Source organism: Nematolebias whitei, chromosome 14, assembly GCF_014905685.2.
Source record: "Nematolebias whitei isolate Nwh7 chromosome 14, NemWhi1, whole genome shotgun sequence".
NCBI classification, from domain to species: domain Eukaryota; kingdom Metazoa; phylum Chordata; class Actinopteri; order Cyprinodontiformes; family Rivulidae; genus Nematolebias; species Nematolebias whitei.
The window spans coordinates 2,511,392-2,524,884 of record NC_056511.1 but is presented as its reverse complement, the minus strand read 5'-3'; the positions used below and the strand labels follow the sequence as shown (position 1 = coordinate 2,524,884).

The 13,493-nt window shown below is 43.0% G+C and overlaps 1 protein-coding gene across 2 annotated transcripts in view; it reads left to right on the top strand.

The window, feature by feature from the left end:
- Positions 1–6,314, top strand: part of pof1b (POF1B actin binding protein) — a 51,782-nt gene extending 45,468 nt beyond the window's left edge. Inside the window, exons 8-13 of one of the 2 annotated variants that reach the window (XM_037687764.1) lie at positions 342–494; positions 569–688; positions 798–938; positions 3,474–3,544; positions 5,567–5,681; positions 6,108–6,314. In XM_037687764.1, the coding sequence (XP_037543692.1) occupies positions 342–494; positions 569–688; positions 798–938; positions 3,474–3,544; positions 5,567–5,681; positions 6,108–6,113 (606 nt within the window). In that variant the 3' untranslated portion in view covers positions 6,114–6,314. Of the gene's footprint in view, positions 1–341; positions 495–568; positions 689–797; positions 939–3,473; positions 3,545–5,566; positions 5,682–6,062 lie in introns of both variants that reach the window. The other variant, XM_037687763.1, reaches the window with a different exon arrangement.
- Positions 6,315–13,493: the final 7,179 nt, after the last annotated feature.

Here is a 13,493-nt window from a genome sequence, read left to right as displayed (position 1 = left end):
GACCTCCTCACTGGGTGACCTCCTCACTGGTCGACCTCCTCACTGGTTGACCTCCTCACTGGTTGACCTCCTCACTGGTCGACCTCCTCACTGGTTGACCTCCTCACTGGTTGACCTCACTGGGTGACCTCCTCACTGGTCGACCTTCTCACCGGTTGACCTTCTCACCGGTTGACCTCCTCATTGGTCGACGTCCTCACTGGTTGACCTCCTCACTGGGTGACCTCCTCACTGGTTGACCTCCTCACTGGTCGACCTTCTCACCAGTTGACCTTCTCACCGTCCTGCAGGTTCAGTAATTGTTCAGGAAATCATTTTCTGAGTCTGTTGTTTTTGTGCAGCTGTCTCTGAAGGAAGCCGGCTCCGCTCAGCGCGCTCTGGAGAACCAGCTGACGAGCAGCCGAAACGACGACTCGGGCCGCGAGTTCAAGGTCAAAGAGCTGGAGGGTCGAATGAGAGCTCTGGAGAAGGAGAACGAGATGCTCCGACAGAAGGTAGGAGCCGTGGATCGAATCGACGTCTCACTGAGACGTGCTCAACGATGAACGCTGTGTTGTCCCTCCTGCAGCTGTCCGGACAGGCCAGCAGCGCCACGCTGCAGATAAAGACGGAGGAGCTGTCCCGCCAGTACAACGACCAGCTCAGCTCCATGAGGCAGGAGAAGGACCAGGAGATCCAGAGACTCAGGGTGAGATGGGAGGAACTCCAGGAAGTGATCCACCGAGTTTTATCAGCCTGAAGACAAAGAGAATCAAGAAATGACATTTGTCCCTCTTCTCTCTCCGTACCGCCCTCAGTCCCAGATAACAAAGATCCAGACGGAGGTCACCACCAGCACCACCACGTCTTCCTCCGCAGATAAGAGCCTCCAGCTGAGGATCTCGGAGCTGCTCACCATGTTGGAACAGCGGCAGACCACCATCAAGAGACAGGAGGAGGTCTGCAGCACAAAACGCACAACCACTGTCCCGTTCCAGACCAGTGTTCACTGAAGACCATGCTTTGAGTCGGACGTTCACTAAGTTTTCTGCTGAGGCGCTCAGGAGTCCGACATTTAGAGCAAGGTTTTCAAACCCACTTACAAAAAGGGCCAAAATTAAAACCTTTTTAATCTAAGGGCCAGTTTCAGAATCTCCATTAACTCAAGGCAGATACCAACATCTTTTCTTTGTCACAGGTTCCTCAACAAGAGTTTGATTGGTCTCATTTGATGTTCTCTGTTGCACTTGTGACATCATAATCAAAGATTACTGAAAAAATTAAAGAGATAAAAGTATTTTATATTTAAAATATCATCTTGAGGGCCAGGTAAGATGTCAAAAAGGGCCACATTTGGCCCCCGGGCCTTGAGATTGACACATGATTCAGAAAACCAAAGTGAAGAGCGTGCAGCTTTCAGGTCGGAGGTCAATAAAACTGTGAGACTGTGAGACTGACACAGACTGACACAGACTGACAGACTGACACAGACTGACGCTCACTGACGCTGACTGACACAGACTGACAGACTGACGCTGATTGACGCTGAGGTTCATCATCTTTATAAACGAAGTGTTTGAAGTTCGGAGGTGAAGCACCTGTGAGCAGATGAGTTTGTTCTCTCGTTGTTTGCGGTCGCTCTTCTGGTCCGTCTGCATTCTGAGGTCGTTCTTTTCTGCGTCGCTTCGTCTGATGTGTCGTCGTTCATTAAGCCTCGGGCGTGTTCGGCTGCCTACAGACACCTGCACGATCGCCTCGAGGTTCCTTTATGTAAACGAGAACATGGAGACGACCTGGAAAGATCGAGACTGAAACGGCTACAGAAACTGAAGTTTCAAACGTTTCACACGTTCTGTAATTTATGACACTCCGAGATTTGAAATAACGGGGAACAAAACAACTACCGGAATTTCCGGACTATTGAGCACTCCCGAATATGAGCCGCGTCCAATAAATTATATAAAAAAAATATTTTGTACATAAATAGGCTGTGCTTGTGTATAAGCCGCGTTGTAACATGAGATATTTACACAAAGAATTTTTAAAACTTTTAATTAAATAGTACCAGTAACACACACAAATATGTACAGTAAATGTTTTTTCTGAACAGTGCCGGTGACACGGCTGGTTAAAAAAAATGAAAGTACAGTAACCTACCTGGAAGTCATTGACCTTTGACCTTCATCTTCCTCCTCCTCCATGTCAGGATCCACTGCAGAATCAAGCAAATGTTGCTCTGCACATGTGACCAGTTTTGGTAAATGATTTCTCGCCGCCCATCATCTAAACCTCCCACTGAGCTCCCAGTGCCACATGAATGCACGATTTACGTTTATTTAGAGATTCACATTTATTTAGAGATTCACATTTATTTAGAGATTCACATTTATTTAGAGATTCACGTTTATTTAGAGATTCACATTTATTTAGAGAGGCTGCAAATACTTGGTTGTGCCCCCAGGGAGTGGGGAATCTCCCCTTCCCATTTCATTGGTCCACTGTGACCAGTTCAGTAATTTCATTGGTCAGATTTTTTAAGTCTTTGTTTATACAGGTAGTCTCACTGAGTCATGAGGACCCACCCCCCAAGAGAGACGTGTATTGGGCAGCTATGTGAGTGCCCGGGTGTGACGAGGCTAAATGTTTTGGTGGCATGAAGCTCGTTAGCTGGTCAAAACAATAAATTAGCCACAGCGTTGTATAAGTCGCGGGGTTCAATGCCTGTGAAAAAGTAGCAGCCTATAGTCTGGGAATTACGGTGACTCACATTTTAAGCTTGGGCCCCGTTTACACAACACTTTTTTTTGTGTGTGCGAGACCGGAGCTTTCCTGCTGCGGTTCGGCTGTCCGTGTCCGTCGTTCCCTCTGGCCTCACACACAAGACGCCTCTGTCATCGTGTTCTGGCCTCCTCGGTCAGACATGACGGCTTCATCTTCAAGTTTTTCTGATCTAAACACAGTTACAAGAAGTGGCGGAGAGCAGAGTGCTGTTTGTGCTAATCACCCTTTTTCATCATGTAGGAGCAAACCAACAACATCCTTGGTCCAAAAGAACGTTCATGTATTTACCCGTTTAGATGCAACTGTGATCATGCTGACACTGCATGCAGCTGTGCTTGGCATCAGGGTTGCCAGATAAACATGAATATGTTTTTACCCCCTCCTTTACCTCCACCTGTGCACGTTCATCAAACACAACATGCACGTCATCCTGCACCTCCCTCACTCAGCACGCATGACTGTTTGGGTCAAAATACAATTGTTTTAAAGTGACAGTACAATAGTTCATTATTCTTATCTGGCAACCCTGCCTGGCTCTTTTTTTATTGTTGTTGTTTATTCGTCCCAACAAACCTAGAAAACAACACTAATGTTTCCAAATGGCGTTCTTGTGTAAACAGGTTCATTAATCTAAAGCTTTTAGTTTGTACAAACAAACAAACAAACAAACAAACAAACAAGGTGTTGACTGTGAAGCTGTTTTGGTTTCACAGGAGATCAGGAAGCTGATGCTGGAGAGGAGCGACAGCTCCAAGAACGTCACCAAGACCATCATCACCAAGAGGTAAACCCACGGCCGAGCCCGGCCGCTCTTTAGACCCGACTCGTGGAAGAATCTGCTCGTTTGATCCGGTCTCTCTGAGGGAACTCTAATTATACAAGTTCTGTGATTTAAATTCATTCTGAGCATTTTTATACTAATGCGTTTCCAGCTGGAGTCTGGTTCAATTATTAAAGAACTTATGAAAACCTGGAGCTACGTCAGCCACAGTTGTTCATGAAAACACAAACTTCAGCTACTGTTTCATCAGACGAGGGAGTTGTTGACGCCGTCGCCTGATTGTTGAATCATTGTCTCTTGATCAGGAACAGATCTGAGTGCCTCTGGTTTCCACTCCAAACATCAGAGTGATCATGGGATTTGGTTGAACGGTGTAAACCAGGAGTTCCCAAACTTTTCCCTGCCATGGCCCCCAAACAGCATTAGCTTCTAACCCCCCCCACCCCCCACCCCCCCACCGCAAGCCCACAAATAAAGCTACAAAATATGTAAAGAAACGTCAACTTTTAGAATGTTTTAACTTTTATTCACTATATTCTATTGATTATTACAGCTACTGAGCATAAACATGTTATTAACATGTTTGAAACATATCTCCACTGAAACAAACAACTTTTCAACAAACTGTTGACCAGAAGAACAAAACAACAGAAATCTAAACTCTCTCAAGCGTCTGTTTCTGGAAATGACAGATACAGATTGTCCTAGTGGACAATTATTTTATTATTATTACTATATTTTTTTTATTTTTGCTTTTTTAAAATCTTATCTCTAGCTTTATGAGGGTTCCTGGTGCCCCCTGGTGGCCGTCTAGGGGGCTGCGGCCCCACACTGGTGTAAACTACAGCCCTGTCATGTAGGAGGTGTGGGTTTGAATCCCGGGCTAAGTCTGACTTTAATTGTTTTCTTTATTAAACTGATTAAATGAAACAGAAGAGGACAAAACTTTGACTTTTAGGACATTTTTATATCGACATTAGAACAAATGTTTGTTTGGACACAGCTATGGGCTCCGACATCATTTTACGCATTTTAATTAGCAACTAACGAAGTTAAATTAGAAATATTAAACACTGCATGGTTTGTGACATTTCTGGGATTGATAAAACATAATTTGGTTTAAAAATAGTGGAGAAGAAACACAAGTTTAACTCGTACTTTAAACAGTGGGGATGCACCTGCTGCTGCACCTGCTGCTGCTGTACCTGCTGCTGCACCTGCTGCTGCTGCACCTGCTACTGCTGCTGCTGCACCTGCTACTGCTGCAGCTGCACCTGCTACTGCTGCACCTGCTGCAGCTGCACCTGCTACTGCTGCACCTGCTACTGCTGCAGCTGCACCTGCTACTGCTGCACCTGCTGCTGCACCTGCTGCTGCATCTGCTGCTGCATCTGCTGCTGCTGCACCTGCTGCTGCTGCTGCACCTGCTGCTGCTGCTGCACCTGCTGCTGCTGCTGCACCTGCTGCTGCTGCTGCACCTGCTGCTGCTGCTGCACCTGCTGCTGCAGCTGCACCTGCTACTGCACCTGCAGCTGCTGCTGCACCTGCTGCAGCTGCTGCACCTGCTACTGCACCTGCAGCTGCTGCAGCTGCTGCTGCACCTGCTGCTGCACCTGCAGCTGCATCTGCTGCTGCACCTGCTGCAGCTGCACCTGCTACTGCACCTGCAGCAGCTGCTGCACCTGCTGCAGCTGCTGCACCTGCTGCTGCTGCACCTGCTGCTGCACCTGCTGCTGCTGCACCTGCTGCTGCACATGCTGCTGCTGCGTTAGAGCAGTCATCCTTCACTGGGAGGGTTGGGGGTTTGATTCCACTAGCAGTCACATGTTGAAGTGTCCCTGGGCAAGACAATGACCCCCTCATTGCCTCGATGTGTCCCATCGGTGTGTGAATGTGATAAAGCTCTGATTAATCTTTGTATCGATCTAGTAGAGTGTTGAATGAATGTGTGCCCAGCGTTTAGCTGTGTAGTAAAATGTCTGCTGTCGTTTGGGTTTGATTGAGCATGAACTTTATTGTTTGCAGGTACAGGAACCAGTACCCGATCCTTGGACTCCTCAGCGACGACTACCAGATTACCTCACCGGTCAAAGAGGCCAAAACCATCGTCATCGAGAAAACTGGAGAGATGATCAAACAGGTATAAACCGGAGGCAGGACTCCAGCACCTGCAGCCAGACTAAAACCAGTTCAGACCTTCAGTGCGGCTGCAGGACGTTTCCTGCGTGTTTTACTTTAAATCGTCACCTTTAAGTTTCTTTAATTTTACACTGACGAACAGATTCTTGTGCTCAGGACGTCTGAACGTCCTCATGAGCGCAAAGTTTTCTGTTGAGACAAATGTGGACTCAGTGGGGGGACTGTACGTGCAAATCAGGGTAAAGAATAAAAAGTAAAGTTGTAAAAGTTTAAACCCTCTTGAAGTGTGATCTTTGTGCTTTAGAGCTCGTCAAAGTGCAGAAACGTCCAAACGTTGTGATCTCAGTGTAACGGCTCTACCTGTCTTTCATTTCAACAACAGGAAATCATTGTTACTCCTTAAAGACACAACTCTTCTCTCCGACAGGAATGATCGACCGTCGAGAAGACACTGACGTCCCCCCATCCCCCGCATGCTCCTCCCCGTCCCCTCAGGCCTCCCAGTGTTGGTGGTGGTTTAGTCCCAGTTTCTCCTCCAAATTTGATGTCTTTTTGTCTTGTACCCGTTTTGTTTGGGGCAGTTGGTTCTCTTTGATTTTATTTTTAACAGACAAATAAATCCTGAAATCTAAAACCCATCTGTTCGTATTTTAATACGACTAACTGTGGATTGAGTTGGTTAAACTAAAACTGCAGTGACATCTGGCAACCAGGGATACAAACCAAGTACCAGTATTAGAACTTTGCGTTCTTACAGATACCGAGTACTGATAGGAGTACTAATCATTATTCTTACACTCCTTCCACCGATAGAACGTATAATTACAAATTAGTTTGTTTCAACAGGTAGTGAGTTAAAATATCATAGTTTGATAAAATGTTACCTGTCAAAAATAACAAAATGTCCGTAATTTAAATTTGTTTGTTTCACGGTCTCTGTGGTCATTTTCAGCCTAATGGAGGCACATTTATTCCTGTTCCTGTTTCTGTCATTTACCTCTTTAAAAGACGACCAGTTTATCATGCATAGATAAGAGACCGTGTCAGCAGCTACTGTTCATTAAACCAGTGGTACCCAACACCGGTCCTTGAGGAACACCATCCTGCATGTTCAGTTGTTTTCCTGCTCCAGCACACCTGATTCAGTGATTTAATTACTTCCTCATATTCTGCAGAAGCCTGTAATCACACATTCATTTGAATCAGATGTATCAAAGCAGGGAAACTAAAACATGCAGGACGGTGTTCCTCAAGGACCAGAGTTGGGGACCATTGCATTAAGCAGCTTGTTAAGCTGCTTTTCAGACTGTCTCAGCAGTGAAAGTCTGTTAGCCTCAGTCGGGTGTTTGTAGTTTTAATGTCACATGATTATGTTCTTATAACTCCAATGACCAGGCTTAGCTGAGGCTAACCAGCCGACCAGACGCTCACATCTGATTTTTCTTCCTAGTCTGTGAACGCACCAAAGCAAGGCGCTAACACAGAACCTCTCTAGAGCTGATTTAGTTTTTAACTAAGAAAAACCAAAAGTTTTGATTCTTAACATTCAATAAACAACCAAACGTTTCTTCTAAATAAGAGCTGATTTTTCACCAACACGAAAGTCTCCGTCCAGTTCCTGCAGCGACCAGCTGTGCAGGAACTGTCAGACTTCAGCAGTTTTAGTTGCATTTGACTCGTTTGACTAACAAGATGCAGATTCCACAAATGAGACCAACTCTTGGCTTCTTGTTGTCTCTGAAGCAGCATGAGTTCGTCCTTAAATCCACCACTGCCACTCTCAGCCCGGGGACGAGGAAGTGGATGCTTCTCTGCATGTAAATATTTGTGTACAGTGGAAGGACGTGCACGCTCACCTGAACGTGCACGCTCACCTGTAGAGTGTCCCGTCTGTAACGAGCTTCAGTGTTGGGTTTTCTTTTCGCGGTCGTGTTCTGTTTTCGGCATGTTTTGTATGAGTCGGAGGTGCATGCCTTCACATGTAGCTTTGATGTGTTTGAGTTTGAGTGCTGGGGAGTTCTGGGTCAGAACCGTGTGATGGGGGAACACGAGCCCTCGTGGACGACGCCCATCACAGTTGGGGTGAATGGGTGGATGGAAGTGGAGCATGACTTCTGGGGTTTATGATGGTGGAATAAAAAACATTAAAGTGTTTAATCTGAGTAAACTCTGATCCTTTTTCACGTGTCAGCGTGTTAAAGGTTTTGTGTCCACTAGGCGGCGCTGCTTGAGCTGCTTGAGCTGCTGGAGCTGCTGGAGCTTCTTGAGCTGCTTGAGCTTCTTGAGCCTGAAACTGCAGATTTCAGTCTGAACATGAAACAAAATCAAAGTGTTCACCTTCCTGGTTCAGAACGATCCTTCATTCCTGACTCACAGACTTTGTCTCAACAGTTTATATACACTGCCTGGCCAAAAATAGTCTCCACCTGGATGTAACTCATCAAACAGGTCCGAGCCTCCTGTTGGATCATTACTGCATGGGGGATTATCTTTCAGCTCCAACAAGTTATTTAACTCCAACTGGTGCAATTAGTTGCTTCTCATTTCTTCAACAACCATGTGGAAAGAGTCATGGTGGTCGTGGAAAAGATGTCCGTCTGTTTGAGAAGGGTCAAATCATTGGCATCAAACAGAGGAAACATCTAAGGAGATTGTAGAAACAACTAAAACTGGGTTAAGAACTGTCCAACACATTATTAAAAACTGGAAGGATAGTGGGGACCCATTGTCTTCCAGGAAGAAATGTGACCGGAAATAAATTTTGAATGATCGTGATCGGTGATCATTTAAACATTTGGTGAAATCAAATGGAAGAAAAACCTCAGCAGCACTCAGGGCTGTGGTTCATAGAGACAGTAAGAACATTTCCACACACACAATGTGAAGGAACTCAAGGGACTGGGACTGAACAGCTGTGTAGTCTTAAGAAAACCACCAACCAGTGAGGCTAACTGGAAAAAAAGGCTTTGATTTGCTAGGGAGCATAAAGATTGGACTCTGGAGCAATGGAAGAAGGTCATGTGGTCTTATGAGTCCAGATTGACCCTGTTCCAGAGTGATGGTGCATCAGGGTCAGAAGAGAGACAGGAGAGGTTAGGTCAGGAAACCAAGCTGACTAACTATAGGATTTATGAAAAAGGAAAGTCTTAATCCCAGTCTTAAACTGGACAATGTGTCATCCTCATGGACAGAAACTGGAAGTTGGTTCCACAAGAGAGGAGCCTGAGAACTGGAAGATCTTCCTCCCATTCTGCTTTTGTAAACTCTAGGAGCCACAAGTAAACCTGCAGTCTGAGAGCGAAGCGCTGTGTTAGGAAAATATGGAACAACAAGATCTGTAATATAAGATGGACCTAGGTTGTTGAGAGCTTTGTAGGTTAGAAGTAAGATTTTTAATTCAATTCTGGATTTGACAGTTTAGCCAATGTTATCAGGAAACAATTACATTTTAGCTTATTGAATTAAATCTCTTTAACAAACTGAACACAGGATCTTTATCTGAACACCAACAGAAGAGCTGCTCGGTGGACACAGAACCTGGAAACTAAAAGTTTTGGACCTCATGGTTCTCCAGTGCCTCAATGTGTTAGCCATGTTAGCGGGCTAATGTCAGGCTAGCATCTTGTTGGTGAACAAACGTGTTGCTTCCCCAACAGGAACGCCTTCATTCGCTTGTTATCCCGCTAACCTTCAAAACTAAATACACCTTGCCTGTGTTTTCCTGGTATGCAAAGCTAAATTAACCGGTTGTAGCTAATATGCTAATCACCTGGTTGAAGCTAACATGCTAACAGAAACTATGTTTATTTTTTTAAACACCTGGGTTGCTAACCTTGTTCTTTCCATTGAGAAATGTTGCAGCTGAGAATAAATTTTGATTAAAGAGTTAATATATGTTTTAAAAAGTTGATTTGTCATGTTTTAAAGGTTTTAATTTACTCATTAAGAATAAATGACAACTGCCCTTTTAGTTGGATGCACGTTTATGTTTAAAGGTGTGTTTTTTGTGTGGGTGTGTTATTGTTTTTTTGTTTTTTTAAGATTTATTAATAAAGTTAAAAATACTGACATTATAAAGATTTTCTATAATTTATTTCCAGTTGGACTTTAAACTTTTCCTGGAGAACCGTTTGTTTTTAGATTTATGGTGACAGACAGAGAGAAAAGCTGAATTTGAGGTAATTAAATTTGCATATAAAACAGAAATGAAAAGAAATGATTATATTTCTTTCAACCTTTATTTATACAGGTTAATCCCACTGAGCCTCGGGGACTCAGTTACAATTTATTTAAACAACAGTTTGATATCTTTAAGTGTGTCGTTGTGGTGCTGTCTGGTTTCCCTCCCAGACTGTGACCATCATGACTCCATCATGAAGAAGCAGAAGAAAATGGAAATAAGCAAAACAACAAAGCTTTCTGATCGTGCACAGCTCAATTTCTGCCGACATAAAATAAACTCAGAAACACATCTAAATTACTTATATTGTTTCCCTTTTATTTTTCTTCTAAGATTTCACTCTTGATCTGATTCTGACTAATGGCATCAAGATTAAGGACTTGGTAATAATGCATTCTCAAAATCCTCTTCTGCCTGATCATTTTTTAATAACCTTCGAGTTTACATTGAATGACTACACAGTCACTGAGAGTAAATTTCATCTTGGCAGGTGTTTATCAGAAAACGTTGCAATCAAATGTAATTATTCTCATCGATCATCGTTTTCCTTTGTCTTGCAGCGTAATGCATCAGAGTACAGTGATTTAGATCATCTAGTTGATAAATTTACAACTTCAATGCAAACTTCACTTGATAAAACTGCTCCACAGAAAAAGAAAGTAATCAATCAAACGAGACTGACCCCTTGGTTCAATTCTGAGTTACGTACTTTAAAACAGGCAACTAGAAACCAGGAGAGAAAATGGCGCTCTACTAATGTTGAGGGATTTTATTTAACTTGGAGTGACAGTCTGCTAACTTATAAAAAAGCTCTCCGTAAAGCTAGAACTGTATATTATTCATCTTTAATTGATGAGAACAAAAATAACCCCAGGTTCCTTTTCAGCACCATAGCTAGTTTATTGAAAAATCCCATCTCTGTTGAACCATGTATCCCTACAACTATAAGCAGTGATGACTTCATGAGATTCTTTATAAATAAAATTATTTCAATTAGGGAGAAATTCAAACCATCATTCCTACTATTGCCTCTGGTTCCCTATCAGGTGAGGCAAATTTAAAAATGTCACTAGAGCCTGATTTATGTTTGGACTATTTTTGTCCTGTTGAGATCTCTGAATTGTCAAAAATAATAACCTCATCCAAACCATCCACATGCCTGCTAGATCCCATCCCAACCAGACTGTTTAAAGAGGTATTTCCCCTATTTAATTAACACATCTTAGATCTGCTTAATTTATTTCTAATGAATGGTTATGTACCACAGAGCTTTAAGATTGCTTTAAGAAACTATCTTAACTCAGCAATCCTGGCCAATTACAGACCTATATCCAATCTTACTTTCATCTCAAAAATTCTAGAGAAAATAGTTGCCGGTCAGTTGTGTGAACATCTGCAAAGAACTAACGGACGTGGTCCTGTTAAACCTTAGTGCTGCATTTGATACTGTTGATCACAATATTCTATTACAGAGGCTTGAATATGATTTTATAATTACAGGAACGCTCTAAAATGACCAAAAACCTGCATGCTAGTCTGCTGTCAGGCCCAGGCCTCCCTTGCAAAAAGAGATCTGTGATCTCAATGAGATTTGCCTGGTTAAATAAAGGTTAATAAATAAAATGGTTTAACTCATATTTATCTGATAGATTCCACAGTGCAAATGTAAATAATGAATCTTCTTTATACACAAAAGTAGTCATGGAGTTTGTCAGGGGTCTGTGCTTGGACCAATACTCTTTACATTATACAGGACAGTATATGCTTCCATTAGGTAAAGTTGTTAAACAACATGGGATAAATTTTCATTGTTATGCTGATGACACACAATTATATTTGTCCATTAAACCCAATGAATCCAATCAGCTACTTAGACTACAAGCATGTCTTAAAGACATAAAAACCTGGATGACCCTTAATGTTCTGCTTTTAAAGTCAGACAAGACTGAGGTTTAATTTTTGGGCCAGATCATCTTGGGAATAAATTTTGCAGTCTCAGATATGTTGATGATGGAGATGGGGGTAAATAACATGGCTCATGCTGCTGGTGGTTCTAACACCCACTTATATGCTGATGATATACACATCAAGCTCATCTGTGAAGGCTGCGTCCTTACAGCACAGTTTCAATGGTTTTCAATCTGCACTTCTCTAAATATGGACAAAACTGAATTCATGATTTTCATCTTGAACTTAACTTCCTGTCATTCTGATATTTGGACAGAACCGCCACTTATCAGTTTCTACAGGTTCCACGATGTCTGGGTGGACAGTTCACTCTCCTTCAAGACATACTTTCAAAAGTTGCATCAAAAATTGGTTTTCTGCAACGTAGTAAATCTTTTACACTTTCTGCAAAGCACAAAATGGTCATTCTGCCCATCTTAGATTATGATGACATCATTTCTAGGTCTGCGTCAACAAACTGGATGTCATTTACCACAGCAATCCATTTGATCACTTTTATCCTTTGACTCTCACCACTGTGACTTGTGCAGGTTAACTGGCATCACCTTCTTGTAGGCTGTTGCACTGGTATCGGTTCATTTATTAAATTTTAATCTGCAAAACTCCTTCATACGTTTTTTGAATGTCCAGAGGACCAGATTGAACTTTTTTGGATTTTTCTACCTGGATTATGGAGCATGCATCAGGATATAATTCATACGTTCACTTCTTGTGGATCCAGCAAAAAACAAATTACGCTCCAGTAGTTTCAACTCCTTGTTTGTCCCAAAAGTCAACACTTTGGTCTCTTCTCATTTAGTTTGCTGCTCCAAATGTCTGGAATGAGCTGCAAAAATAATTAAAATAAAATAAAACTTCGCAGTTGTTTCACCTTCAATAATCAGACGACGTGTACCTGCTTTTAATCTTCCTGTCAGTTCTAATCTTCTAAGTGCAGGGAATGGAGTGTTGCATTTTTATATTTATAACTTCTGTGAGTGTAATCTTGTTTTTACACGTGCTTAGTTTTTTAAGCCTGCCTATTTATGAGATCGTTGTTTTCATCTAGTTCCTCGTTACTGCGTCTTGTCAGGTCGCTGATCCAAATGAGAACGAGTTCTCCGTTGACGAATCTTGATCCAGAAAGGTTAAAAAAATAAAACGTTTGTTAAAAAGTAGAAAGACACATTTTAAATTGAATCTAAAGTTGATCTGAGCTCAAGCTTTACTGGTTTTTCTCCAGCAGAGGACGTCATCCTCCCTCTGCAGCTCTGGTTCGGCTGATGGAGCTGAGGAACAGGATGAGGTCATCTCTGCTGGGCTGTCAGCCATTTTAACTCCAGGAGTCACAGCAGCTCCCCCAGGAAGTAGAACCCAGACTACCTATGATCAGATCATTTCCTTTAGGACCGTTGTCAAAAAGAAGTTTTCTATGTGTTGGTTGGGTTCAGACATGACCCACTCAGTGTCCACGTCCTCAGTGAGGTCCTGGGGAGACCTGATGGTCCGTCTGTGAGCTGGTGGCTGTTGGACACGTTGAAAGGTGTCAGAGTTTCTCTGACACAGCTGGACAGGATCAAAGGTCAGTTCTGCTCGCTCCAGTCCGAGCCTGTCTGCTCCCCGTTTCTGCAGTCAGAACCAGAACCAGGTTGAGGTGTGAAGCAGAACCAGGTTCAAGTGTGAAGC